The sequence below is a fragment of the Melampsora larici-populina genome (genome assembly GCF_000204055.1).
Source record: "Melampsora larici-populina 98AG31 unplaced genomic scaffold MELLAscaffold_149, whole genome shotgun sequence".
Lineage (NCBI taxonomy): Eukaryota > Fungi > Basidiomycota > Pucciniomycetes > Pucciniales > Melampsoraceae > Melampsora > Melampsora laricis-populina.
In genome coordinates, this window is record NW_006768912.1 from 26724 (window position 1) to 53906 (window position 27183).

The following is a 27183-nucleotide window of genomic DNA, read 5'->3' on the forward strand; positions in this document are numbered from 1 at the left end:
ATTTCTTGGTGATCTCCATGAATTGCTGCTTATTGGAAAATATAAACTACAGCTGAATAAGTGAAAAATCATACATTCCATAGATCATGTGATCTATAGAGTCAACTTTGTTCAATGAGCTTTTCAGGAAAACTGAGAAATGGGAACTGAGAAACTTGACAATGCTGAAGTACTTTGGACTATGTCTGACAGAGTTCTTTCTATACTTATATAGTCTTCCTTCTTGCTTACGATACAAGCTTTGAATGGAATGTAAAGGCAAGTAAGGACTACAGTCAAATCTGACTTACAACCAGATACTCAAAAACACATCTGCCACAGTTGTGTTGTGTGCATGTCAGCAACCTGTGATAGGTACACAACTTTGTGACATAACTTGTGAGAGCTTCGAATTTATGAACGATCAGACCTTACCCAAGAAGTTGATTGATACAAACATATCACATGAGCCTTGACATCTTGAGTCCTGCCAAGATTCATGAAAGTTGCCACCGAAAAAGCCTGAAGTGTGCTGATCATGCAAGCAGCAAGCTCAGCAAACCCAGGAAATTTGGGGAGCACTTGAGGATCCGGGTTTTTGACCTGATAATTTGTGATAATGTGATACTGATAAAATTTTGATAATACAGTGTACAGGCCCTCCGCTAAAAGCATTTAAGCAATGTATTAGAAGCATAATACATAGATATGTAATTTTCCGTGCTAAAGTCAGAAATCCTAGCGTTAGGTCCTAACGTGTGCATGTCACACACGTGTCCCACACTGCTCACATACGGTCATACCTCCAGTGTTTCACTTCGAAAAATTTTTACCGCCAACCACCACGCGAATCCTTCAAAACCCTTGCCTACGACACCTACGGCGCAATGGATACAAATGAAAACACTCCCACATCCTACACCCGACTCCACTATCGAAACGCCCCTCTATACTTCAGCTTGAGACTCCGCGATCCCTGTCTTGGTCCACCCTCCGAAAAACTCGGTTGAAGCTACTCTTCGCGCTGATTTTTTTTTAATATAAATCTGGTAGCATCTTCAAGCACACAGTAAGTTCAAGATTTAACTTGTTTTTCACCACATGCAGAATTGCTATTCCCAAAGTTGTCCTTTTTTTTCGGCTATCAGACTGACGCATATCCCTTTACAGTACCGTCGACTTCCACTCAACTTACGTTCTGCGTTATACACATATGGTTGTCGCGACGCTGATTCACTCGGATTACATTTTTGTGACTCCGGGCTATCTTCCAGATCCACCAGCACCAAATGCAAAAGCGGGACAACCAGTAGGGATCCATTGCCCGATCTGCCATGCTGGACTGAAGTATTGGACTCCCAAGGCTGACGCATGGTTCATCGGGGTAAGTCCACAATAGTATGATTTTTTTTTTGCTCATCAACCTGATCTCGATTTGCGCCTCATAGTGTCCCAATTCTCAAAAGCATAACACGCGCACGTGGCGCTGCGATCAATTCAACCACGAAAGAATGCTCATCAACCTTGGGGTTCCGAGGCCAATCATATCGACTTACAAAGACTGGGGCCCTCGTGTATCACCAGCTGGTCACATTCTCGATCCAGTTCCTCCAAGCCCATCGCCCACACAAAATTTCATGCCGTTTTCGGGGCACTTACTCGGACCGCCTCACCTCGACCACCCATTTCAAGGCCGGGCGTTACAAGGGCACGCACTATCAAACCCATTCCCCAATTCTCCCACTCCCAACTCATCTGCATCTGCTAGTCTTCATGTAATCACCAGACATTCTACTGTCTCACAATCCGGCTCTAACCTGAGCGGGCCAGCTGTTCCAGTAATCACCCACGATCCTACTACCTCGCTATCCGGCCCACACGTTAGTGGACCAGCTATTCCTTGCAAGAGGCTTGGGGAAGGCCCTGTTCCAAAAGGACATCGCAAGAGTGCTAACAAGAAGTGCCGATTCGAATACTGTCAGGCGGTAGGTCTTCATAGACACTTGATCTTTTGCACCCAAAAGCCCTTGCTCTCCTTGTTTGCACAAAAACACTGACAACAATTTGACCTTATTTTCAGTGTTGCAACACATACGGACTAGGAGTGTGCCGAGCTCATCCTCGCACCAATTCCAAGATTGAAGCCTTTTCGCAACCATACGCCCGACCCACACACTCTTTGACTGCCAATACCACCCCCAATAGCACATCTTCCGGCCTATTCAATGCAAGGCCGCCTCGCGTCACTCAATGGGCACAAAGTGCTAACTCTCTCGGTCGCCGACTTCATGTGGACAGTGTGGTCACTCTCCATAAGAACCGACTCGAGCAATACCAACCGGAAATCCAGAAGAAATACGATGAGAGCAAAATGGTCACTTTATATCTGTGGTTAAATGTACGGAAGCAACCTCCTGTCCAATGAAGTCCCTAATGTTTTCTTACTACGCTGATTTTATTGACTGCCAGGAAAGCAAACCAACTGTAATCACAGCATACTTCAAAGACTGGCCACAGGCCCGGCTTGAAGAATGTGATCTGTTGATACAGGCAGTCCTTGGCGAGGTTGGCGAACTTTGGAATCGTGCAATCAGCATGTGGGATGAAGCAATTGATGCTTGGGTTGGTCGAAATCACATCACTATTATGGCCAAAAGCTGATCGTATTCCCTTTAATGTGGATCTAAATGACATACAACAGCGCGAAATCCCTGTGGATTACCCCCATCGATATGCTAGCGCCCACCGGACCATTGTCGTTCGGCTGGGCAAGGTGAATCCTCTGACTCCTGGTCTACCACAGAGTTCTACCTTGACACCACGTGCACACCCACTCCAGTGCGAAGGTGATCTTTCTTTGGTGCAATCCGGTCCTTCCAAAGCACCGGTGTTTCCGCCTTCGACCCCCGAACAAGCTCACCCCAGCTCTCCGCGCAGCCAGGCTATACGCATATGTGGGCCACATATCGATGCTCTCCCGAGCGCACCTAGTCCCTTCACCCCCGAATCACCAGCTGTACCGATACCACGAAGTGTAGTGGACCTTAGTGAACTACCTGACTCACCTAGTGTCAGCGAAACCCCTTCACCCTCGCCATTAGGGGTCAAATGTGAACCCCAGGACGACCAGGACCTTCCCAATGCCAACGTGTCCAACCCCGTGGAGAAATCAAGCTCGGTGAATAACTCCCCTTTGGACAGTGTAGTAAGCACTAATTCTTTAAGCAGGTGACGTTCATCTTTTAAACATTGCTCCTGGATTTTCGGTCTGAATTCATAGGTACCACAGCCAACCGTTATCACTGTACCATCCAATGTACTTTCAGATCATAGCCAGCTCAAACCAAGATGGCCATCCAAAACCGTGCTTATTTCCAGTCTCCTTGCCTGGCACCGTGAAGGGCAAACCGGTGATATGGTGCTGAGCTGGAAGAAACATTATGGACATGAATGGAAGGAGGTATTACCTACGATGTACCGGTATCGCGGTTGGATCAACAGAGTCGGCTATGTGCGTTTTGCAGCTGAATACAAAGACCAGCCCAACGCCGTTGTAGGCCAGGCGCGTATTCGTTTCAAGCAAGAGTTCAACCATGTTGCCTGCGTCAACGGTGAACTTTGAAGCCAAATCCACCCCAGGAGTTGTTTTTTTTTGATTGGGTATATAGAATCCTAAAAATCCAATCCACCCAATTTGCTATTTTTTTAACTTCTATGTTTGTTATTTGTGTTGGAATTGATCAATTTAATAATCAACAATTAAAATTCATATACATACAATACTTTTAAATGGTTGCTAAGGAGTTGATTATAAAATGAGCGTATTGAACTCAAATCAATGTTCAACCCAATGAGTCGAATATAAAAAGAACATGTTGATCTCATTTGTAAAGTTTGACCCACTTATGCAAAAACAAGGAGGGGCATACCTCCAGTTGTGCATAGGCTATCTATGAGCTACATCTGGGGCCCAAACCAAAAGACACATTATAAATGTGTCTTTTGTTCAATAGCATACCCCATTATACTATTGTTACTTGTCCTCATTTGTGACATAATATGGTGACTGGACCTCAACAACCACGTAAGTCATGGTGACGCTCCCATGACTTGGTATGTCGGTGAGGCGCTCCAATTTCATCCACGGTGCTTAGCTATTCCCAAATGTTTACATATTTCATTGAGATATATGAGATATATGCCCCCAAATACTCCAAAGTGAAATTAATTATCAAATGAATTATAAAACTTAAATACAAACAGTTACATAATTCCTTTTCCAATTAATTTTTGGTATGATTAATGTATAGAAATAAGGATGAGAGTTTCCTAATGGCCAAAGCAAGGAACGAAGGTCCATATTAGTCTTGCATGTTTTCAAGGTTCACACCATGTTACTTATTATATTGACGTGACAAAATAATAAGTGACATTGAATTGAAAATTGTGTGTAAGTGGGGCCATTTTGATATCAGTCCACTTTTATGACCGTGCCAACAGGACAATAATGCTACAAACATTCCTGACACTCTACTGCCTGAGTTTTGGCATATCAATATTGTGTGGTCAACAGGGCTTGCGCAGTTCCAAAATGAATCCTGACACTCTACTGACTCCTGCTTCTTTGTAGAGTCATCTCAACAAGAAAATACTCAGAAAGGCACAAACATTGTATCAAGTGTGATCCTGTGATCCAGACAGATCAATATCATCACTAGGATCATCACCCCAGTAACAATCATAGTGATGATATTGATCTGTCTGCTGTTTAAACTATGCGCAGCCAAGTGGATTACCAATAATTAAAACACATGTATTAGCATTTAAATTAGCTTGTGAAATGCCCTATGCATGCTTGATGTGTGATTAGGCTTATGTTCAGAAAACCTAAGCCTACTTGTGTGTGAGGTTACTGGTGGAGAGGCTCACTGACTTCATTATTCTGCCCATCAATCATGAAAGGCTTGGTTGTTGTCTCTCCCATATCTCACTCTTAGATAGACCTTTTGGCCAAAGGTCTAAGAGTGAGCACTGATCAACATTGACAGAGAGGTGAACATGTGTCAATTGTCATATTAATGGAATTGATATTGCACCAACTTATGACAAGATGTGGAAGATTATCTCAAACAACAAGTATGTTCACGCATACTTGTTGTATATGAATAGCATTTTGGTGTCCATTTCCTCCTGAAGTGCCAACACCAATTCCACATTGGTTTGATGGATCCTGACAGACGAGATTCCTTTGCTAACCAAACTCCACAACAATTAAGATAACATGTCTTACTCATGTGGAGAATCACACATTATTAAGCAACACCGGAGAGCCCAAGGCATAAGACAGGAGGGCAAGTGCAATATACAAAAGGACAAGTGAAACATACAAATTGACAATACCACATCTAAACATCTAATCTTTCAAGTTTTTCAACCACATGAACAGAGAGGCCAAGAGCATTGGAGAACGTGTAGTTAAGCCACAAAGAATTTGCTTCTGCATAACTACACATTCTCAATGAACTCATGACTGCGCACCTGAAAAGGAAAGGCAAATCGTGTGAGTGCACACAAAAGACACAAAGATGAGAACTTATTTGACAACTTACTTTTACAATAAAACGTCCAGACTCAGGGCATTTCCTAAGAACGTAACCATGGAGCGCCATTTTCGCGCCCACCGCAATCTGCGGCCAGTCGAATTCGATTGGAGTAAGTAAACCGAAGTGATATGTAATCACAAATTCCTTAAGTTCTTCGTCCTGATGGCAGCAACATGGTCAATGACAGTTTGGTAACCTCAGACATGGTAGGACTTACACGAGGGTCAAACCAATCATGTTTGGCATTGACGGTCAGTTCCCACCCACTGATTTCGTCTACGTCTTCGAGGTAGAAATCCACGATAACGCCAAGGCCGTTCACTACCGCTTTGCCCGAGAGCAGCTCTTGTATGTCTTGAGGGTTGATGACAACCTCTGTTTTGCTGTTGCGGCAGTGTTCGATGGTAGCTTCTCCTGAGATGACATCGTGCCCGAAGGGTCCTACAATGCTATAGGTTCGCGCACTGAGAAGCTTATCGACGGGCTTCACCCAGCCCAGAGCGGTCAGCGGTTCAAATACATGACCTCCAAGGGGAGATCTCAACGCGAGATTGGTGTTGGACGGGTGCCAGCTCGTTCCGAACTCGTTGGGGTCCACCCGGTGGGCCTGTTCGCCGAGATAAAAAAGAAGGGGGTTAGAAGGATGATCTACGATGCATGAAGAAGGAATTGTCTTACATCATCCACGTTGGGGAGGATGGCAGTCATCACGGTAGGCAAACGCATATCTGCGGTAAGGTATGTATGAAAAGTTGTCAATCGCCGATGATAGGAATAAGATGACAATAAGGACCCAATTGAGGACCAAAGAAGAGAGTCGTTACGGTTCAAATGATCTGGGTAAGGGATAGGAGCTCAGTATAGGTGTGATAGGAAACAGGTGGGATAATGATCACAAGTGCCCTCATCGATGGCCCCATTTATAATTGCGCATGCCTTGGTAGTGACCAAAGGACCAGGTGATGCCACACCCATCATTTGATCAATCACATCCAGCAAGCACATCCAGCAGGTACGCGGACCTACGTAGGCAGCGTGGTCATGTTGATGCCATGGGAGCCATGCAATGTATGATATATGAAGGGTTTGGTTACCGTTCATTATGTAGTTGCAGTGACAGATACTTTTTTTTTAAAATCAAGTTGTGTGTAAAAACAAAAAGAGCGATCAAGCATAAGACCAAAGAAAAACTTTTGCTATTAACAATATCGAGTTGTGTGTAATGATCAAATAGATCAAACATAAGAGCGAAATGAAAGTAAGCACCAATACCATTGTGGGTGGGAGGAGAGCCAAAAGGCGATTTGGAAGATCGAAAGATAATCCACACACAAATCAACTTTAGTATGATTGAAGGGCCACAAAATGATTAAAATAATGGTTATTAGGTTCTCGTACAACCTAATAAGCAGACAGATCAAAGAAATAACTACTAGTATCATGTAACCTGATATTGTTATTTGTTTAGCTCGATGGGTTTTTTTCTATTGTTCATGACCTAAAGCTAATGGAAGGTGGAACGTTAATCGGCAGTCCGACCAGGAGTGACCAGACATGAGCAGTGCGGAACCTATGAAAAGGAAACAGAGTCATAATGAAAATCACTCACCCATATTATAGAACGCCATTACCGATGAAATCCATTCCAGGACGCTTCTTGAGCTTGCGTAAGAGCCAAGCATTCCTCAACGCAACCATCTCCTCTAAGAAAAAATTATACTTGGTGGTGTGCATGTTTCTACACATGGACGCAAAACCACCATACCATATGTTTGTTAGTTCCGCCGCTGAGGCGTTAAATACCCATTTTCCGTCCTCTTGAATATCGGGAAAAAGTCGGGGGTTTGTGAACCGCTGACAAAAATCATCGCTCCCAGCATGGGAGCGATGGTGGAACGGGTCCACAGGTATAACGGTAACTTTAAAACGGCTGGCGTCTACTTGACCATGGTAAATATGTTCCGTCAGTCGGCAGGCATTATCATAAAAAACAACCTCCGGAACCCCTTGAGGAAAGCTTTCTTCCAAAAACGCCTGCAACTCGGCAACAATCAGTGGAAGGATAATTTTGTCAATCATATTATTTGGTGTGACTTTACAAAAAAAAACTGACTTTCACCGCACTGACTGATTCAGAGTGATAGAAGGTTTTTCGTGCCAATATGACGCCACACGGCCCCACGATGAGCTGATCGTTATGGGTTCGCATGCGTGATAGAGATACTTTGTCTTTTTTTTGAGAATCACCGCCGTCGCGCACAGCCTCGTGTGCCCTGTTAGACTCGTCCGCTTGTTGAAGACTTTCCAAGTCTTCAAACTCCCCAGTTTCGGCGTTCAGATGCACCGTTGCATCTGAAGGCAGGTTCGATCCTGGTCGATTCAGTATTGCCGTTAGCAAAAAGTTACCTTCCACACGCTTTTCAAAGGCTTCCATTGCCTTGATGTGAGCTTCGTTTTTGCAAGTCTTGGTCCCAGGTTCGCACACAGATTGGCATGGTTGGGCTTGACACCGATTTCCCAGAAGGTGGAAATGCTCTGGACAAAACCTGTGATTAATGTTCGCGAGACGGTTGGTGCAGGGTCCTTCGGGTTGTGGCAATCCTGCTGTATGAGCTACCTCTGTGAGCTGATCAGTGGTGGCACTACAGCGCCAATGACCGATAGTAAGACCATCGGTAACGACGGCCCGTATGCCTGATAGAGCGCTTAAGAGTGCGTGAGGCGGCGAGATACGAGTGGGGAAGGATCGAGGTAAACTGAACTGACCAAAGAGTATCTCCTCACCAGTCTCGGGGTCCGTTCCACCAGGTCTGATCCGGACACAACGCGAACAATAGTGGTCTCGGTCTCGAGTCCCCTCGGCGGACAAGAGATCGAGATGTGTGCCCATGGCACCCTCAAATCGTAAATGATCGGTTCCGGTGGCGCTGACTGAGAGCTGGGTACCCCTTCGGTCGGCGTGATCCAGAAGGGACAGGAGGTCGAGGCCATCGCTGCACGTAGCCTCAGACATCGCCGGTGAAAACGCCTGATTGGTTGAAAAGAGAGGGATATGAGATTCGTTGACAAATGTCCTATTATACCAGTTGACTATGTTAAAGTGTGAGACACTATGACATAGAAGGATCAGTTACCGATCATAAGTGTGAAGAGTGTCAAAAGAATGAGTAGAACCTGAAAGGACTGACTGCGCTAGAAATTGTATGCCACGTATCATGTGGTGCAATCGTCGGGTCATGTAGTAATGACAGTGCACGTGAAGGATGTCCGGAAGACGCCCCATATCCATTGTGTAGTAGCAGCGTAAACTGTTCTTGGTGTAGTAGCTAGGTCGATAGGTCGTCCCACATTGTTTTTCTGGGAATGAAGTAATGTGAACATCAGATTTTTCAATGTAGCGGGCGATGAATAAGCTATTATTGACATCGTACCTGGACATCTCAAGATCGTCGTCTCGGCGGTGTGGACGCCATCTGAGTCAAAAACGTAAGCATTGAGGCGGGAGTGCACATGAAGGTTTGGTGAGCTTGGGCACACAAGACACTTCGATACCGGCGCGCGTAGGTATCGTTCGGCTACAGAGGGGATGTTTGGTTGGACACCGAGGTCACGGACGCTTGCGCTCGCATCGATGCGAGAGGAGGGCAAGAGGTCAAAGGCCAACCTCCAGATGTTGTGAATGAGGTCGTGAGGGAAATCTGGTTTGAGTGCAGCAAGGAAAAAGTGGGCGACTGGGAGGCGGTACGATTGCATTCGAAGACCTTGTCCAGCGGAGTGTTGGACTTCGGATGCAAGCAACATGAATCGCACGAAGTCGGCTACCGTGAGTGTGGTGCCGAGTTGTGGCGTCGTCCTGGTGAGATGGGCTACGAATTCAGTGAGTAGCATGATGGCGATTGGAGAGGGTTGTTGAAGGGCGGATTGAGTGTGTGATGGGGAGGGTATGCGTGTGAGGTGTCCCATCAGGTCGCGTCGCGAGTCGTGAGAGGTGACACCTCAAGGGGTAATTCTGACCACAAGTGGGCCACGTGGTCTGCTTGGCATACCCCCTTAATGGACCGACTTAAATGTTAAGTGATAAAGGGCTTAACAGGTTTAACGGAAATTTTACATATCAGGTTGATTACTGCGAACCCCATATACCATGGGGTTGTGGGGGTTTATCAGGTTTATCAGAAATTATCAGGTCTATCACGAATTTATCAGGCAAAACCCGTATCCTACACCACTGAAGGGTTGGCACGTGAAATTCACGCGGAATCTTTTGGCAGGGCGATCCCGCGTGACATTTACGTACGGAGTGAGTGCGTCTCGTAGACGCGACGCCGACACATTTCACAAACGTGAGCATGGACGTCGTGACCTCGCGGATTCCTCCGTGAACCGCGTGACATAAACGCGAGCACACTCACCAGCGTCCACGTAAGCTGCTCGCACAGCTCACACACGTAGGACCGATGGGGCAGGCACATATCTCAATTGGTTATCCGCGCGCTGAGGACAGCCTGGTTCGGGCCTTACACCAAAATATCAAAAGATCGGGAATGTCACTGAGCAGCCAGAAGGTAAAGGACCAAGGAGATTCTTTACAATAATAATCAACACGATGTTTAGATAAATCTTTGACAATATGTTTGTATCTGAGTATTTCCAACTATCTACATTGGAATTTATTGCTCCTCCTCAAAGTCTTCCCCCGTAGCCGGATTACCGGAAGCCCCTAAACCATCACCGATGACATCTGCGCCACTCTGGTGTTGAACAGAGTCTAGGACTTGTTCCACAAAGGGGGCTGGGAGTGTGACCGATGCTTTGATTGTCGCCCATGTTCGCTTGCCATCAAACACCTGTCGGTCATAACAGATGATCTTATCGAGGTACCTGATTGCCGAAGCGTGTCTGGTCAGCCCTCATTCACCACATTGTGCTGGAGATACCAACTTACAACGCTGCATCGCTTTCGGGTCTTGCACGAAGATCCGCAAGCGCCTCGTCCAAGAGAGTCCATTGGCAACGCCTTTTATTCTCGGTGTGATTGAGGTAGTTGCAAGCTGTCACATATCGCTACCAGACCGCGCCAAGATCAGTCTGAAATTTGCATGTCTGAAAGCCCAGACAGAGAGCTGCTTACCATGAAGATGATTCGCTTCACTGTGGGACGCCCCAATTTCGCCAAGACCTCATGGTCCTCCAAAGGTCGTACGCTGGCGAAAAACGTTCGGGCCACCTGAATAATGGAAAGTCAGCGAGGGTTCCGAGCGATGAATCCCCAGGAAAGATACGTACCTGAATGATCATCGCCTTGGCAGCCGGCACCTTGAGAAGACTCCCCTCAGTTACCCCAAGAATATTAGCAAGCAGCTGGCTCGCAGACGCCGAACAGTTTCAGCCCCGATGAAGTGATTGGCGCAACCAAACGTCAAAACTTGAGTGGGACTCGACTCACCGCTGAGCGCACTTTACTGCGCTGGTTCTTCAGATTTTCTTTGACAAACGCGTACATCGCTGTGCCAGGGATACACGCCTCGCCGGCGACATAATCGCCGGGACAATGAGCATCTACATACTCGGGTTTTAGACCCTTCAGGTAGTTCTGGGGGTGCTTTGGATAGTGAGTGATCACAAATAGAAATAAAAGGAGCTTCCAACTGGCGTGAATGCAAGTGCAACTTACAAAGGTGAGCATCTCTAAGCTCTGCAACATAGTGGTATGATCTTCGGCTACGGTTTTGCTGAACGCCTGAAGGTCAGGGCGGAAAATGAATTCGCCAACCTGGTCTTTAAGAGCGTCCTTTGAAAAAGGTCGCAGCCGGAATGAGGTCGTCAGAAAAAGATCATACCACATTTGAACTTTGGACTCACTCGGATCACTCGTCCGGCTGTCCACTTAGGGTTAGGCCCACCCGGTTTCCCTTCTTGACAAGCAAAAACCAAGTATGCAAGGGTGCCTAAGTATTCTTCACCTGGCAGCGTGTTCTGCCCGAGGGAAGGAGGTAACATGACTTCAATGTGTGCTCTAACATCTTAAGCAGATAAATGAGGACCTTACATCATACATCTTTTGCAAGATGTCTTGATTGTCCTTGGTGAGTTTAAGAAGATCAGCAAATTTCTTCACCCTGTCACGGGCACCGCTCGTGCGTGAAGATGCTGAAGCTGGGGTGTGACGTGGTTGGGCCGGACGGAACAGGGTCGCAGTGGCTGTTTGGGGCGATTCGGCTGTAATCGAAATGGCGCTTCCAGATGCTGCAACATCGAGAAAAACATGATGAAAACAACAAAAGATAAAGATCATTAGTGATTTAATGTCCTCAAACAGTAGATCGACTAGTAAGTAAGAAGATTGCACGTCGTAAAGAGGCCGCGTTCGGTGAATGGACCAAGTCGATCTGGCTTTCAGTCATTGGGGTATCATCAGCGAAAAGGTCATCCATTTCTAAATCCATGATTAATGAGGAGTGTCAAAAAGGGAGAGATGGTGGAATGCGCAACTCGTCAGCTGTCCAAATTGTTGGTTTTAATAGTCAAATCACGCGTGGTTTTCGCAGAACGAACCGATGCAGAAAAAGGGTACAGTCGCCTATCGCCTCCGCACGTACCTATCGTAATGCGACCATTAGCAAATGGTTCGCAGTTACGAGGAAGAATTAGGCGGCTAGTCTGAATTCTTCCTCGCCGTTCGAATAAGGCAGGCACGAGCAAGATCCCAGAAGGTGGCGAGAATGTGGTGACGTGGATACTGGAGTTGTGTCGTCTTTCGGAAGGGAAGAGCAAGATCGACGGTGGAATGCTTGATGGACGTGAGCCAGGGATGTTGGTTTGTGGAGTGGTTGACATGTCACCCTGGCTCCAGTGGGACTTGACAGACTTAACCACATGGTGACATGTGGTTAAATGGACTGATTTCGAGTGATTCCCCTTGAAGGTGTGAGAAGCATGTGTTTGATGCACATTCCTTCTACACCTTCATCGTGTGAAAACTTATGCCAAAATCACGAAAGATCATCTTGGCCTTATCAAGGTATTCACGGTATCAAGCTATTTAGGGGGATGGGCCAAAGTGCTTACTCCTGCCGCCTTCCACAGTCTCAAAGTGGAACGGAGCATCCAAAAGGAATGCCACAAGAAGCTATACAAAAAGGCTTCGAATTGTAAACTTGCAAACAAAGAGGTTATAGTGAATTGCTCTCACAATCCCTTTGCTATGATTACATTGTTGTTATCTTATCCGAACAAACGGGACAGACGGAGCAGGCTGGTCCTGATCAGTTAGACATCCACATCAACTGTCGGATCTTTGTCTTCTGGCAAGGCATCATCATCATTTTCACCCAAACCTTTAGGTGGACATCTATCAAACCATGCGGAAAGCCCTTGGGTGATTGATTCTTTCCATTCCTCTGGGGTCACTTCGGACCACACATGCTTGGTGACCCCACGATGAAACTCTGATGAATAGTGGGCACCTGCATTAATGATGAAAGAGTTGAGGGGCTCATGAGTGACTTCAGGTCGCTTATTCTGCGCGGCAGTTCGTTCGAGGCGGAAAGCTCTTGTTTTGGTGACCAAACATTTTGCATCGTGGCAGTTGTGCTGCACATTGAGTATACACGATATATTCTGTGGCAACTGTGAGTCAGTTCCCGGTCCACATGTAAGCCAAATGAATACTTACATCCGAGTTAATCCAGACATGTTGATTAGTTTCCTTGACTTCTCTCATTCCGTAAAACGGGTGTAGTCCGGATACGACCTGGATTTTTTTCACTTGAATAAGAAGGTCATTAGAAGTGACTTGGTGCCAAATGTCCGTCACGCGTCCAATCTTGACTGGGGCGTTTCCCTCAAGTTCAAAATCAATCTGGATATATCAGCATGGATCAGTTTTGATGGGACTGCTCAAACAATGGAAGGGTGTTCCCAAGAGACATTACCAGCAAAAAACCGCCGCGGCCCACTTTGCGCCCATTGTTCACAACAAACTGAGACACATTCCTCCAATTTGCATTTGGCCATCGGCTGCAGAGTTTGTTGGGGGGCTTTTGACTGGCATTGTTGCTGGAATTATTTATTTTGGTATCTGCAAAGAGGATGGTTAATAAAAAACTCGCCCAAAGAAAGACACATGTATACTCACATGTGACCTTGAGTTTATTTTGAACTGTGGTTGATAAAGGTAAGTGCAAGCCTACAGACTGTCTAATCTCTTTCTCGCTGAAGAGGTCTCGGAAGAGTCTTGAAGCAGTGGTGCGTGTCCCCAGTTTGTTATCAAAGAAAGACCCTCCAGATATGAGCATCCTCACCAGCCTCTCGTTGTTGAAGGTGTTTGAGATATCCTTTCCAGGAGCATGGTGATTTGATTTGACCGAGGCCTCACGAGTTGTCCCGTTTTGAGCTTCCATTTTGTCCGTGAGAAAAAGGGGCGGAGGTCCAAATCGTTCAACAGAGTCCGGCAGGTGGGTGAGCATGTGGAATTTGGGCTTGTTCGTCCATTGGGCAGTCAGACCAACCAGTTGTTTCAAGAATTGAGCAACGACAATCCTCAGTTCAGCAATGTATTCACTTTTGTTGAAAATCCGTGTGTGAAATATGTACGATGACAAATGAGCTAAAGCGATCCAACAGTGGCGATAGTCATCGGGAATGAATTCAAAAAAAACAAAGGGAGCCGCTTGCAAAACCACTCGGAAGTCCTTTCCAAGCAGACTATTTGCGTAATGGACCATGTTACGTGGCTGGATTGGTGCACAATTCAAACCTTCAATGCCGAAAGATTGCCATTGTCCAGTAACGGTGACGAGTTCGGCGGGAGAAAGTTTGGAAATCATGTCCCGATAGAGATATTTGGTAACGCCAAGCAGGACTACGTGTAGAGATTCCACCGGCGTGTCCACATGGCCGTTAAAGCCTGGATTGGTCAGGTAGGTCAGCTCACATCAAATGTACAGATAACAGGTGAAATGGTGGGAATCACCTGTTAAGCGTAGAAAAGGATTGAACATATGTTCACCAAATCGATTTTCCAACGTTTCGCATTGGTGAATGATTTCCTCTTGGGATATCTGATCTGCTTTCGGTTTATGTTTGTTAGAACGGTAGAGCTGCTGGGCCTCTTTTGCAAACGGTAGGTTTAGTGAATCCCGAGTTCCAAAAGACTTTGAAAGGTCGTCAAAACGTTTAATGCTTTTAGGATGTCGTGTCAATGCCCACAACTCTTTGGTCTGTTCTCGCGTACGGGCCCAGCTCCGGATTGGTCGACCGGCCTAAGAGGAGTAATATAATTATAGTGAAATCAGTAAAGTACATTACACAATGGATCTAAACCCTCACCGGCATCCAATGTTCATCTATTCCAACAAACTGTTGAACATAGCTTTCGGATTGCTTATCCGCTCTTGACTCGACTGTCAGGTTGCAAATTCGACATGGTGACAGAGTTCCCGAGGGGTTTGTGGTATTTGAAATTTCAGCATGCATCGGGGAGTCACCCATGTGGCACAGGATAAAGGGAACTACGAGCACATCTTCTTCTTCAGCTGAATCGTAGCGGTGAACCAGTTGAGGCGGCTTGACTAATTGTGCAAATCGGATAAGATCAATGACAGAAACATGTAAACAAATAAGGTGTTGACGGCGTACTTCAATTCATCAACTATTTGGTCTCCTTGCTCCAAAGCACTTGCAATGTTTGATGTGCACAGCGAGTGAATGTGATACTCCTGATTTGTGAATTTTGGTGACAGGCCACCCAAAGAGAAGTAGAATGACATATGTTTATTCCATTTTTTTGACTTATTTCCGGAAGTATCATCTGAGTATAAAACTATCGGTACACTGCGAATGATCATGCCTTTGGCCTGCGACCTCCATGGATTTGGGAGTTCGATGATTGAGCGCTGTTCAGGATTTTCTATCAGAGGACATGATGATCAGTTGACCCGTGCTAGAAGACACTAAACGGTTGCAAACTCACGCAGTAATCGAGTGTTTGTAGAATCGCACCATTTCAGACCATTCCACAGTTCTATTTGCATGAAAGATCTCGCAAATTTCTCTACATTCATGTCCAAATAAGTGTCTGAATCAAATTGTGGCTCGGCAGGAATGATGAAATCATGAGACCCTTGACAAGTGGGTACAACCTCCAAACATTTTGCATGTATAATTGAATTCTTTTTATAGAAAAAAATCGGAACCACCACGCGTGAGTCTTCCAGCTGGCAAGGTTCGTATATGTAAAAGTGCTCTCCATAAACGTTGACCATAGGCACTCTAAGATTCCGTGGTAGGTCTTCACGCCACTTCTTCGATTGAGAGTAACGGTCAATGGTGACCCCTTGATCGTTCTCCGGGATGAATTCGATGTGGGGGGCTGATTCAGGGTTTGACAGCTCCTGGAACACAAAGTCAGCGCGTGAGAATAACAATCAGGAACAGGAGCACTTACTTGTGATATAATATCCGTGACTGAGAGCGTGAAACAAGGGTTTCCGTGCGGACTTATTCTGTCTAAGACCCTAAGGCCAAGGCGTTCCTTGAGCTCAGTGCGAATATATTTTATGTGGCCTACATAAAAATCATGGTGGGGACGGTAAATATATAACAAACATTTACAATTGGGGAAAGGAAGGGATGATACTAACCAAGGTCGGGCAAATCAACATTCAGCACCTTTTTGAGAATGCACCGGATGCGTTTGTACTGTGCAGTGGACAGTAAGTTGCGACCAGTGCCCAACAGCAACAAGGCGGCCACATGCTGAAAGAGCGACCACCAAAGCCATGTCAGGAATCTGCTGTTTGAGTATATAGAAATTGGGGCAAGCGAGCGCCAACAAACCTCTTTCTTGCGGAGAGGATACCATGGAAGCCAAGCATCTATAGCCGAAGTGGGCTCGTCTTCAGGTCCCGGTGCCGCAGATATCTCCGAATCGGATCCTTCCGCCTCCAGGAATCGGTCAAGGTCCACACTCGACTGTCTAGACGGTGGCAAACCAAGACCCGGACTTTGAGATGGGTCATACAGAGACTGAAGGTCATCTGATCTTGTCATATCGTCGGCGAAATCTTCGTCAAGTACATCAACGTTGGCTTCGTCAAGGGCCTGATCGATCGCCATGGCGTCAGGAACCGTGATGGCCGAAGGTGTGTCGTGCTCCACGGTAGAACTAGAACGAGAGCCTAATCCGGGAATGGGGACGGCGTTCTGGGCCCTAGAAGAGTTTTCAATGGCCGCTCGGACTCGCATGACATGGGTTTGGAGCTTGCTGTGCTTCATCCGATCTTTGAAAGTGCGGCTTGTACATATCTTACACCCCCACTGGCCCATGTTTGGCCCAGATTGGATTTGTACAAAGTCTGCACGATACCAGGGCGGTGTTGTGAGCAAAAAGCTTCATCAGGATTTGATTTCGGAACACTCACACTCATCAGCGTTTGCTTGCTTTGGAGATATGAAGCCGAGAGGCATTGTATTTGGTATGTGGGGGTTGCACGGTTGGTGATCGGCTGTTCGCAAAAGGGAACTTCAATGGGGACTTGAGTGGGTCACTGGGTGTTGACAAAACCGAACTGGGTGTTTACAAAACCGATCGGCGACACAATTAAAGAAGAAAGGTTTCTTCCACTCTCACGCTCACATGCCCTTCTGACTGGGTCTTCGAATTCGCGGTGGGGGCAATATTTACAACTGCTGAGACACGTCTCAGTAATGTGAGGATGATGTTCCTTGTGAGTGCATTTGTGCCACGTATGACCAGCGGGGTTTCAGCCGCTCAAGCCTATCATAATGGTATATACAGTTCGACACGAAACGGATGCAGTTTCCTCGTGGTGACACTGGAACGTCGGGCTGGCCCGTTGTGTGGGCGTGTGACTCACGAATATCTGATGAGGTGATATGTCACATATCAGACCTAAGAAACGCACAGCGTCCCCCTGGGATATGGGATGGGCCCAAACTTAACTAAGCCCCACGCGGACCTAACCACCAACTCCAGCGAGGGGCTTACACATTAGCCCGTTTTTTTGGCGTGAGATCGGCCGGGGGGTTTTGCTAAAAACTGCCAACCTCCCTGCACTCAAATCACACATATCATCTCCAAAGGAGATGATAATAAAAGATGGCCGCAGCTCCCCTGCGCCTCTACTCCCGTTGTCCAATCCTCAATATCTCAAGTAGATCAAAAGTTATCTCACAAAAACTCAGTCGGGACGCACTCGGGGCCACACAGGGCCTCACAATTCTCAAATGCTGCGAGGTCAAAAAGGTTTCGTCAATCCAAATATTCTTAAGTACAAACAGCCTTTTGACGTCATTAAGGGACATAAAGACAATGCATTTTTATTCGTGGCAACGGTCCTTCGCACAGGAATAATGAAACTCGTCAGTATCAGTGTGATATTGGATTTAGAATAGGATGGGCAATGATCACATGGCCTTAAGAGAATGTAAATCACCTAATGCTTTCCCAGAGTGATTTCACGACATTACGTGATCGCACAAGACATTGATTTGCAAGTCATTAGCCTGTCCAAAATGTGAGGAAGGACTGTCAGCCTAACCATACATCAGAGGCCACATTTCGGATGGAGAACATATATAAAAGCTCACCTCGTGTTGGATGAGATCACGCCAGATCTCATCTTCATTTCCAGCCGCGCAGATTTGATTGCGGAGGCCGTTGAAAATCCCATTGATGACCCGCCGATTGTATGGCTCAGCTCCACGTAAGGATCGTTGATGTGGCCAGAGAGCCTGGTTGTGACAATCAAGCAGAGCCAGGATGAACTCGTCGGCGTGCAAGTTTTGACTTTGCATGTAGTTGATGGCGTCGAGGGTTCTCCTGACAATCTGTCTTTGAGACGGATGGCCGAGTGGGTTGATGAGGGCGGAGCCTGATAGTCTAAAAGTGCGAAGGAATTCCCGCAGTGTCATCCCGTTAGCTAGGATGGCATTGATGACGTTGTTGATTCGGTCGTCACGATCTAGCTCGCTGTCCGGAATGACAAAATCAGATTGTGATTCCGGAGGGTCGGACAGTTCTGTTTCCAATAATGGTTCATCTCCGCCAAAATAATCGGATCGTTGTCCTTCAGATGTCGCCAAGTATATTCCTTCGGTTTTGGTGATATCAGGGTCCGATTGGACATCATCCGACCCATATGGTACTGATTGGTCAGTGTCGGAAAGATGATCAGATCGAGGTGGTAATGAAGGAGTTGGTTCCGAAGAATGATGTTCCGACATAGTAGGTTGATGCTTGGAGACTATGCCACAGAGGTCACAATGTTCCTCGGCCCAACTGGTTTATATGAAGGGGAAGTAAGGGAAAGTGTCCTCGTCAGCGTTGTCCCTTGGATTTTGCAAATCCGGGAAGAGTTTGACGCTGATTACTTGGTTAGCTTACTCCTTGTAGGGATTGGCTAACGTGGCAAGCGTCAAACATGTATCCTCACCCTCATTTTTTGGGATTGAGAGATAACTGAACCAAGGGGCTCGGTTTACTTGTTTACTTTTATATTATAACATGGAACAAATCGATATAGTCAAGTGGGCTGAAACATAGGCACGTCTTGATTCCCAGATGGGAGATGTAACGGACAGACTGTGACAAAGGCCTTTTTTGGCATTGATTTGACATGAATCTCTGTCTAATCAATCAGCTTGCACTTTGGAGCCTTGGTCGAGCCGGAGCTCCATCGAGCATCTTCTTTTTAATCACTGAATCAGTACCCCCTGCCCGTCATTTACTGCCATGTCGACCCCAGTCAAATCCAAAGATGGCAAGCCCGTGCCTACTACGGTTCTAAATGCTATAAAGATTTGTGATTTCATCAATAGGCTAGGGATGTCGCCAAAGCAATTCATGGTCACTTTCCTGTGTTCTACCGAAGAGGAGATAGTGGTTCGCCAACGTCTAAGCAAAATTGGGTTGGGAGGGCGTGAAACTCGTTCAATTGTCAATAATCTAGGCAGATTGACAAAGGCATCCAATGCCGGCCGAATTATATGGGACAAACTGATTTTGGAGGAGGTCAGTACGGTTATCGATATGCTCCCACCAATTGATTGGCCCTCTTACAAGTGAACAATCTTGATATGGATATTAGGCATCGGATATAGTGATCGAGCAAGAGGTCACTCGAAGTGCGTTTCCGGCGGGAGGGTATGTCAGCTCCAGCGCGGTCACCCCCGATTTTTTCAGTGATGCTTCAGACAAACGTCGAACGGAATTAGTCAAGAGTGGAATGCCCTTTCTACACAACCTGATTCACCGCAAAATTGCCCATGCAATGGGCAAGAAGCATGTTCATACGCCGATCTCCCAGGGCACAGACAACCCAGATCCCGGTGAGGCTCCAGAGGAAGGCGCCGACGAGGATGACGTACCAATGTCGATGGAGAATTTGGTGTACGTTAAATCCACTCCGAAAAGTCAAGCCGATCATAAGCTAGAGAAGGTATGCAAACTCATAGTGTGAACGAGAGTTACTCGTGTGAACAATAGTGAGAGCTCACTATTTAATCTACCACTGTAGGTGCCAACCATGGTGTGTGCCATGATCGCAATGACATGCAATCGACGCAGCAATGCTATACCTGTTGCAAACGGCCTTATGGCATTGGCCGGCGGTGTTTCATGTCGAATGCATGAATGGCTTCATGCTTTCGGCCTCACGACTTCCCGGCCAACCGTGCTCCTCGCAATCAATCAGTTTCGGATGTTACAAGAAAAGCGTCTGATGGACGTATTCAAAGTCAATCATAAGCTGATGCCCTTTTTATGCTATGATAACATTGATATTAACTTGAAAATACATTACACTCGTGTGGATGATAAATCCCGGCTCTTCCATGGGACCTGGGGTTTTTTCAATGTAGTCCAACCGGCACTTTTGGCCGAATGTAACCCGGACGAACTTGGTTTACCTGCGTTTCTCGATGCGATGGCCGCCGCAGACCGAAGACCTGTGAACATGAGTCTGTTCACACCTGGCGTCGCGGAAAGTCAGCACTGGCGGTCAGTGATCAAAGCGCAGATGGCTAGTGCACTCATGGATTATATAGAGCACATACCTGGGGCCCCCAAGGCCGAAAAGTTACCTAAACTTTTGACAAAACCCCCGTCGATTGATCCCATCCCAATGCACAAGCCCAACATTCACTTCTTACGAATGATGGACGCTCCAGATTCGTCAGCGGAGGGTGTATCACGTGTGATTGATCAGATTTTAGGCCAGATCGGAATGGACCGTGAAGATTATGCGAAACACCTTTTGGTTGCGGGTGGCGACGTTGGATCGAATCAACTGGTCGAAAGCCTGAGAGTCAAAAGGTTCCCTCCTATTGATTCAGTGGAAGGCTATGAGTGGGTCCTCTCAGTCTTTGGTGGGGCCCACACGACTTGGAATATGGCGAAGAGCCTATGGAAACATCATTGGGGTGACTCATCCAAGGCGGAGGATACCGGAGTGTGGCGGTCAGCGTTTGCTTTAGGATTGGAATACAAGCAAGCGGCCGACTCACAAGATTTCAACACCATCATGAGATCATGCCAAATTGTACATCAGGCCAATCTGGTTTTTGTGTTGAGGTCAGTCTCGATTCAAAAACCAGTTTGAAAGACAGTTTGTTAAACACAATGTACTAACATTGAACAACACCATTGTAGCCAAGTGATCAACTCACTCGAGGGCCTTGATTTGACTAAATCAAGACATTGCGATATCCTTCTTGAGACCGCTGTGGCTCGGTATTTTGATGCAAACGCGCTTGAAGAGGCGAGGCTAAGTAACAATCACACGAAGTACAACCTCCGATTGCGTCTGCGAGACTTCGCCACGGTAGTTGAAGCACACGCTGCCACCCGCGCTGGAGATATCGGACGACTGTTGGCCATGTGGAAACGTTGGGCAGTCATGTCCCAAGGTTTACCGGGTCTTTCTCATTACAGCCGCCACATTCCCAGACTCGTAATGCTTTTGGAGCAAGATCTGCCTAAAAGTTTGGCCCGGGCAATCAAGCACTCACTTCTCCTTCCATCAAATGAGCGAGATAATCATTGGCTTGCAATCGATGAATTCATGGAAATACATATCTGTTGGCTCAAGGATCATTATGATAATACAGTGAGTATTCTCGTCCTCTCTTCCTATCTCGCAGGGTCGCACGGCTGACTTGTTGGAGATGTAGGGTCGCGGCACTGACATCGAGCGGCTTATTTATATCCTCTCAAATAATATTCAATTGGTGAGTGTTATTTGAGTGTATTGCAAAATACTAGTAGAACATATTCTGACAGTGGAATGCTTCCTCAAATATACCCGGACCCACAGTTAAGAAAGCTAATGCAGCTAATCCTGTCTGAAGCTGGTCGCAAGATAATCTACCAGGCCAACCCTAACGGGATAACACACGCCTCCATGGCCGTCTTCTTAAGGTACGCCACTGAAAGTTTGGTCGAAGCTGCCCTGTCTCGCCCTCGAGCCCAAATTGCAAACGTCTGGCGTCAGCCTGAGCCCCGACCCGAAAAACGCGGGTAATGGCCTACCCGCCCCCCGAACCAATACCCAATGAGCCCCCCCGCGACCGAACCCTACCCCGAACCGATGAAAACCCGGCTCTCAGACGCCCCCCCCGACCCCTATCCCGAATGCCAAAACCCGCGGGGAGCCGGGGGTCCCCGCGGATAAAATCGGGGGTTTAAGCATTATGCACCCCCGCCCCCGAACCCTAAGGGGCCCCCGATTTATTGGGGGCCCAAAAAGCCTGACCGAACCCGAAGGTACGCCACTGAAAGTTTGGTGGAACCCTCGGGGCGTTGGTTCCGGGGCTCAGGCTGAGTCTGGCGAGCCGGAATGCAAATCATGGTCAAATTGAACCTGGCTGACACAGTCGCGGGTCGATCATCGCGCTATCGGTGGGGTGCTTTGGATGTGTTGTCGTCTTGGGTTGAAGAGGAGAGTCCAATGGTAGATTGATAATCACAAATGTAAATATTTTTGCAAACAAGGATCAATGTCGGCAAAGAATATCACAACCACCATGGCGAGCTGTCTTGATAAATGCAGATGACTCACTTGAGCTTTGCCTTTAAACTTGCAAGGTTCTCCTTCCAGGATGCCTTCAGCATGACGCTTGGAGGTCGTACTGGGGGGAATCGGCAGTCCGTGCTGAGTAGCGTGGCAGAGTGCCATTGCAGCGTCTTTCATACTACGCTCCTGTTCCTTCGCAGCTTTGTGTGCGTCCTTCGCAGCTTTTTGTGCGTCCTTGGCCGCCTTTTCGGCTTCCTTCGCCGAAGCGGTGGCCAGTTTTGAGGCCGCTTTGGCCAGGTCGGCGCGCTCCTTTGCGATTTGAGCTCCTTCACATGATTGTGGAGCCTTGTTTGACTTGTTGGCCCGGTAACTGACTTCCCTACGTTTGGCTGCGTCGGCTATTAACACCGCGGTTGGATAGGCATTCTTCCACTGGCAAAATGCGACAAATAAACAGTCAAATTGGCCCAAGATTGTCTCACTGGACAGGACTAACGCCAAATCACTCGGCTTCGTGATAATGTCGATGTTTTTAGCAATATTCCAAGCCAATTCGCGAGGGAAATAATCAGGTGGTCCCAGATCCGAGGCGTCGGTGAAAATCTGGTAGAAAAAGTCATGGAAGGCACGGTCCAGATAGGAGACTAGTGTCTCCAGCAACGGTATGGCCTCGATAGGGTCGTCGGTGTGGCACACCTGTGCCACGTGTCGAATCTCGGCGGGATCAGTCAGTGGGGCCTCAGGTAGGTCTTCGACAAGTTGCAGAAGCTCGGTCTCGCCCATTGCAAGAGCGTCATCGAAGTTGTTGACGGTCATGGCAGGCTGAGCCAGCCACAGAGCCTCGGCGGCTTCAGGTTGACAATTGGAGCAATCACAGAGTCGCATATTCGCCTTTTCCTGCCGTTGAACCTCTTCAGTAACACACATATCATCGACTTTGAGAGGGATGTATCCAAGCCTGATTTTAATGGAACACAATATATCAAACCATTATACCAAAACGAATTCATAATGATTGCAGCTTACCGGAGATCAACCGCGATGGCCACACGTAGGCAGACTGGTGTGATGGCCAGCGCGTCCATGCGGTCATCGTCAGACATTACCGTTGGGGTTTTAAAGTCAGTGATTTTGTTCTTCCCATTGGTTCTATTGTGTTCCACCAAAAGTATGCCTAACCCTCGACGTCCATCTCGTCCACTTCGTCCTGACATTTGTACAAAATTGCCAGGGTGTTGACGACCTACAATGATTACACGCCGCACACGCTTCCAGTTTTGGCCAAGTCCCAGTGCTAAGGTACAGCATAAGACCGCCAGACTTCCTGCCACATACATAGCCACCGCGTCCAGCTTGGACTTTGGTCCGGTGTTTGCGTGGTAACGACGAGCAAAGTCGGAATGGCCATTGCCAGCTTCGTTAGGTTGGCCGCGAGAAGTGTGAATCATGATTAAGAACTCTAGCGTGTTGTTTTGAGTCCCGGCGTACAGAAGGGTTGGTATGATGTCCTTCGTTGGGACCACTGCGTGATGTGGAAATATCCCCCGGACCGAAGATTTGAGTGGTCGCTTGAAAGACCTGCGAATGAAACGAATTTCGGGTCGAGTGAGTTCGGCAATTGGAAATCTGACATCTCTCGAGTCGAGCTTGAGGTTGGCTAGGATCGCATGGATTGCTTGCGGCGTGCAGGTCGCCGTCATCAAGAGTATAGGGACGTTTGCGGAAGATAGGAAGCGACGAGCGAGTTCACCATAAGATGGCCGAAACACACCGCCATCCTGAACCCGTACATGACTCGCGAGCCTTTTCGCTTGGCCACTCTCGACGAGGCCCCACTCATTAACCATATGTGCCTCGTCCACTACATTTAATATCAAACGATTTTGGAATCGTTGATCCCGCCACATCTTATCGAAGTGGGTGTTCGTCAAAGCTACTTCCGGGCTCTGTAAGGCAATTTGAAGCCACACGCGACCATCAGCAAGAGTGTAATCCACGCTAACATATCAGCACGCGCTGGTAATCGCTTACCACGTATACAAAACCGTATTTGCCTTGTAGAATGGCATCACAATTATCCTGCGTGCAGTTTGGGCCATTCAGGTTCACGCTGTTCAAGTGCACCTTGGATTTCTCGCTGACCTGCAGGCAATCAATTGAACCAGTGTCAGTATCAAATATAGCTTCGTAACAGTGTTTAAGACTTTACTTGGTCATCGCCGAGTGAGTCTAAAGGGTTGATACAGAGTACTATAGGAGCATAATTCTTGAGATCATGTGCCAGGTAGAATACTTCAGGCACTCGGCTCTTGCCAAAACCGGTACCTGCTAATAAGAAAACCGCGCGTCCATGGAGAAGGTCTACAGCAGACTGATTCTGCTCTGCTCGTCCGTCATATCCATAGTGGGACTGAAACAAGTTGTTGATCGACTTTTTCTGGCTCTCCTCGCTAGTATCGATAAACTCGGGTAACCGTTTGGGTGGTAGAGTGAGCGATCTGGTAGAGGTTGGTAGAGCCATCAAGGCCTCGTTGGTTTTGGACTGGCTCCTTCGTAGCATCGTTTGTTTGAGGTGTGTGAAACGGTTAGAGTGGTAATATGAGAGGGCATTCAAAAACGGGAACTTAGAGAAATTCAGCCGGCTTGGGATGCAAACGGCAGTTTGCTTTTTGGTTTTGGCAGTTTTGTCCCCAAAACTGTTGTTGTTTCCATAATTTGACGGTTTTGGGCGCCGCAGTCATCTTACGGCCCCGTGCTTAGCCCCAAATGATTTATTGTAGTTATTTTTGTGCATGTTTGAGATAAGCAGAAGCCGAGAGCGGCAATTTAAAGATAGGGAGGCAGCGCTTTCTTTTGATTATGAGCTCGAAAAGACTTTGTTGAGGTCCTAAGCGTGCAGAGGGATTGCTAGTTTTTAGCAAAACCCCCCGGCCGATCTCACGCCAAAAAAACGGGCTAATGTGTAAGCCCCTCGCTGGAGTTGGTGGTTAGGTCCGCGTGGGGCTTAGTTAAGTTTGCAGGCTGCCGGGTTGAATCCTCCACCGTTCACACACAGCGCTCTTCCCGCAAGTTCCCGCACCATTTTCCGCAGGCCGATACAGTGAGGATTGAACGATCAGTTCAAATTGATTTTTACCCACTCAATTGAAAACAAGATACAAACCACCGCTTATGTAACTCAGAAAGCGTTGGCATATGTCAAGGTCAGCTGATGTGATTCATGGTTTGGTTCCTTATATTCTCTTCATTCTCATCCTCGATATTTCAGAAAAGTTGCTTAAAACCAATCAGCCGATATTCATCCTACTCTCATTTCCCTCAGGCTCGAATTTTTCGCAAAGTCCTTCCAATCTCAGATCCAGCTACTCGATCACGCACACACTACATAAATACCTGTAACTCGATTCAGATCTGACAACATGGCAACCCAGTCAACTATCAAAGCCTTAGAGATCCCATCACTTCTAAGCGGGCATCCAAAACCCCATGTTGATGAGGCAGCCTATGAAACGATGTACAAGCAAAGTATCGAGAGTCCGGTTGAATTTTGGGACAAGGTTCGAAATACTCAAATTTCATCATTCCGAATTTCTTTGGATTTCAATTTTAAGATAGCGTATTGACATATTGTAATCAGCATGCTAAAGAAGTGATTCATTGGCATCGTCCATACACTCAAGTCAAACAAGGTGGATTCGATTGCGGTGATATGAGATGGTTTGAAAATGGTGGATTGAATGCATCATATAATTGCGTTGATCGATGGGCTATCAAGCACCCAGATAAAGTATCAACGGTTTTCAATACGTATCCTCACAGTGTGTTTCCGTTCTGATCAGGTGGTGTAATTCCAATCTGTACAGACCGCCATCATCTGGGAAGCAGACGAGCCGGCTGACAGTGCCGAGATGTCGTACAGGGAGCTTCTGCAAGAAGTTTGCAGGCTCGCTAACGTATTGGTGTCCATGGGTGTCAGAAAAGGCGATGTAAGTTAACAAAACCTCCGATCTATTTGATATATATGCAGTAAGCACCCTTGGGATGCATCACACAATCTATCCGCTAAGCTGACCCCTTACATTCATCTTTTGATGTGATCACTTACAAGCTCAGACAGTGGCCATATATCTGCCTATGATACCACAGGCCGTGGTGGCTTTTCTGGCATGTGCTCGGATTGGTGCGATTCATTCCGTCATCTTTGCTGGTTTCTCGGCAGAATCGCTTCGAGATCGCGTTCAAGACGCTCGATCAAAAGTTGTCATCACTACGGATGAAGGCAAACGAGGCGGGAAAAATATTGCCACAAAATCGATCGTTGATACCGCTCTTTCGGGCATCACGGACCCTGAAATCGCCCGCAAGGTGATTGTTTATAAGCGCACTGGATCCAATGTCAACTTTGTGGAAGGTCGAGATGTGTGGTGGCATGAAGTTTGCGCATTGGCTAAGCCTTATTGTCCCATTGAAATCATGGACAGTGAAGATCCTTTATTGAACTGTCGCGACACCAGTGTGTCACCTATAACCGCATGCCGTCTTCCCCCCCTTTTGCTCGTTTTTTT

The 27183-nt window shown here is 47.0% G+C and overlaps 9 protein-coding genes across 9 annotated transcripts; 3 read left to right on the top strand and 6 right to left on the bottom strand.

The window, feature by feature from the left end:
• Nucleotides 1–1192: 1192 nt before the first annotated feature.
• Nucleotides 1193–3601, top strand: MELLADRAFT_70002 (uncharacterized protein; the record flags this gene model as incomplete). The annotated part of the gene is made up of 6 exons (XM_007419241.1): nt 1193–1363; nt 1428–1964; nt 2060–2377; nt 2449–2601; nt 2681–3184; nt 3260–3601. The coding sequence occupies 6 exons, from the start codon at nt 1193–1195 to the stop codon at nt 3599–3601; spliced, it is 2025 nt and encodes a 674-aa protein (XP_007419303.1).
• Nucleotides 3602–4932: 1331 nt separating this feature from the next.
• Nucleotides 4933–6290, bottom strand: MELLADRAFT_114348 (uncharacterized protein; the record flags this gene model as incomplete). The annotated part of the gene is made up of 5 exons (XM_007419249.1): nt 4933–5010; nt 5132–5230; nt 5589–5741; nt 5800–6189; nt 6261–6290. The coding sequence occupies 5 exons, from the start codon at nt 6288–6290 to the stop codon at nt 4933–4935; spliced, it is 750 nt and encodes a 249-aa protein (XP_007419311.1).
• A 1905-nt stretch (nt 6291–8195) lies between these two features.
• On the bottom strand, nt 8196–9545 carry MELLADRAFT_85366 (uncharacterized protein; the record flags this gene model as incomplete). Its single annotated transcript, XM_007419248.1, has 4 exons — nt 8196–8287; nt 8349–8692; nt 8771–8939; nt 9014–9545. The coding sequence occupies 4 exons, from the start codon at nt 9543–9545 to the stop codon at nt 8196–8198; spliced, it is 1137 nt and encodes a 378-aa protein (XP_007419310.1).
• Nucleotides 9546–10252: 707 nt separating this feature from the next.
• Nucleotides 10253–12419, bottom strand: MELLADRAFT_114349 (uncharacterized protein; the record flags this gene model as incomplete). Its single annotated transcript, XM_007419247.1, has 9 exons — nt 10253–10463; nt 10528–10646; nt 10714–10809; nt 10869–10943; nt 11029–11184; nt 11257–11373; nt 11445–11558; nt 11632–11828; nt 12182–12419. 9 exons carry the CDS (start codon nt 12417–12419, stop codon nt 10253–10255), a joined length of 1323 nt encoding a protein of 440 aa, XP_007419309.1.
• A 3106-nt stretch (nt 12420–15525) lies between these two features.
• Nucleotides 15526–16859, bottom strand: MELLADRAFT_85368 (uncharacterized protein; the record flags this gene model as incomplete). Its single annotated transcript, XM_007419246.1, has 5 exons — nt 15526–15535; nt 15585–15976; nt 16030–16148; nt 16226–16340; nt 16422–16859. 5 exons carry the CDS (start codon nt 16857–16859, stop codon nt 15526–15528), a joined length of 1074 nt encoding a protein of 357 aa, XP_007419308.1.
• A 1203-nt stretch (nt 16860–18062) lies between these two features.
• On the bottom strand, nt 18063–18830 carry MELLADRAFT_114351 (uncharacterized protein; the record flags this gene model as incomplete). The annotated part of the gene is made up of 2 exons (XM_007419245.1): nt 18063–18140; nt 18195–18830. 2 exons carry the CDS (start codon nt 18828–18830, stop codon nt 18063–18065), a joined length of 714 nt encoding a protein of 237 aa, XP_007419307.1.
• Nucleotides 18831–19338: 508 nt separating this feature from the next.
• Nucleotides 19339–21205, top strand: MELLADRAFT_114352 (uncharacterized protein; the record flags this gene model as incomplete). Its single annotated transcript, XM_007419242.1, has 3 exons — nt 19339–19617; nt 19694–20018; nt 20466–21205. The coding sequence occupies 3 exons, from the start codon at nt 19339–19341 to the stop codon at nt 21203–21205; spliced, it is 1344 nt and encodes a 447-aa protein (XP_007419304.1).
• A 658-nt stretch (nt 21206–21863) lies between these two features.
• Nucleotides 21864–24717, bottom strand: MELLADRAFT_114353 (uncharacterized protein; the record flags this gene model as incomplete). The annotated part of the gene is made up of 4 exons (XM_007419244.1): nt 21864–21983; nt 22664–23576; nt 23954–24196; nt 24650–24717. 4 exons carry the CDS (start codon nt 24715–24717, stop codon nt 21864–21866), a joined length of 1344 nt encoding a protein of 447 aa, XP_007419306.1.
• A 1066-nt stretch (nt 24718–25783) lies between these two features.
• On the top strand, nt 25784–27131 carry MELLADRAFT_118685 (uncharacterized protein; the record flags this gene model as incomplete). The annotated part of the gene is made up of 5 exons (XM_007419243.1): nt 25784–25821; nt 25941–26175; nt 26256–26405; nt 26482–26604; nt 26732–27131. Coding segments are annotated over 4 exons (810 nt in total), but the record flags the coding sequence as incomplete, so codon positions are not given.
• Nucleotides 27132–27183: the final 52 nt, after the last annotated feature.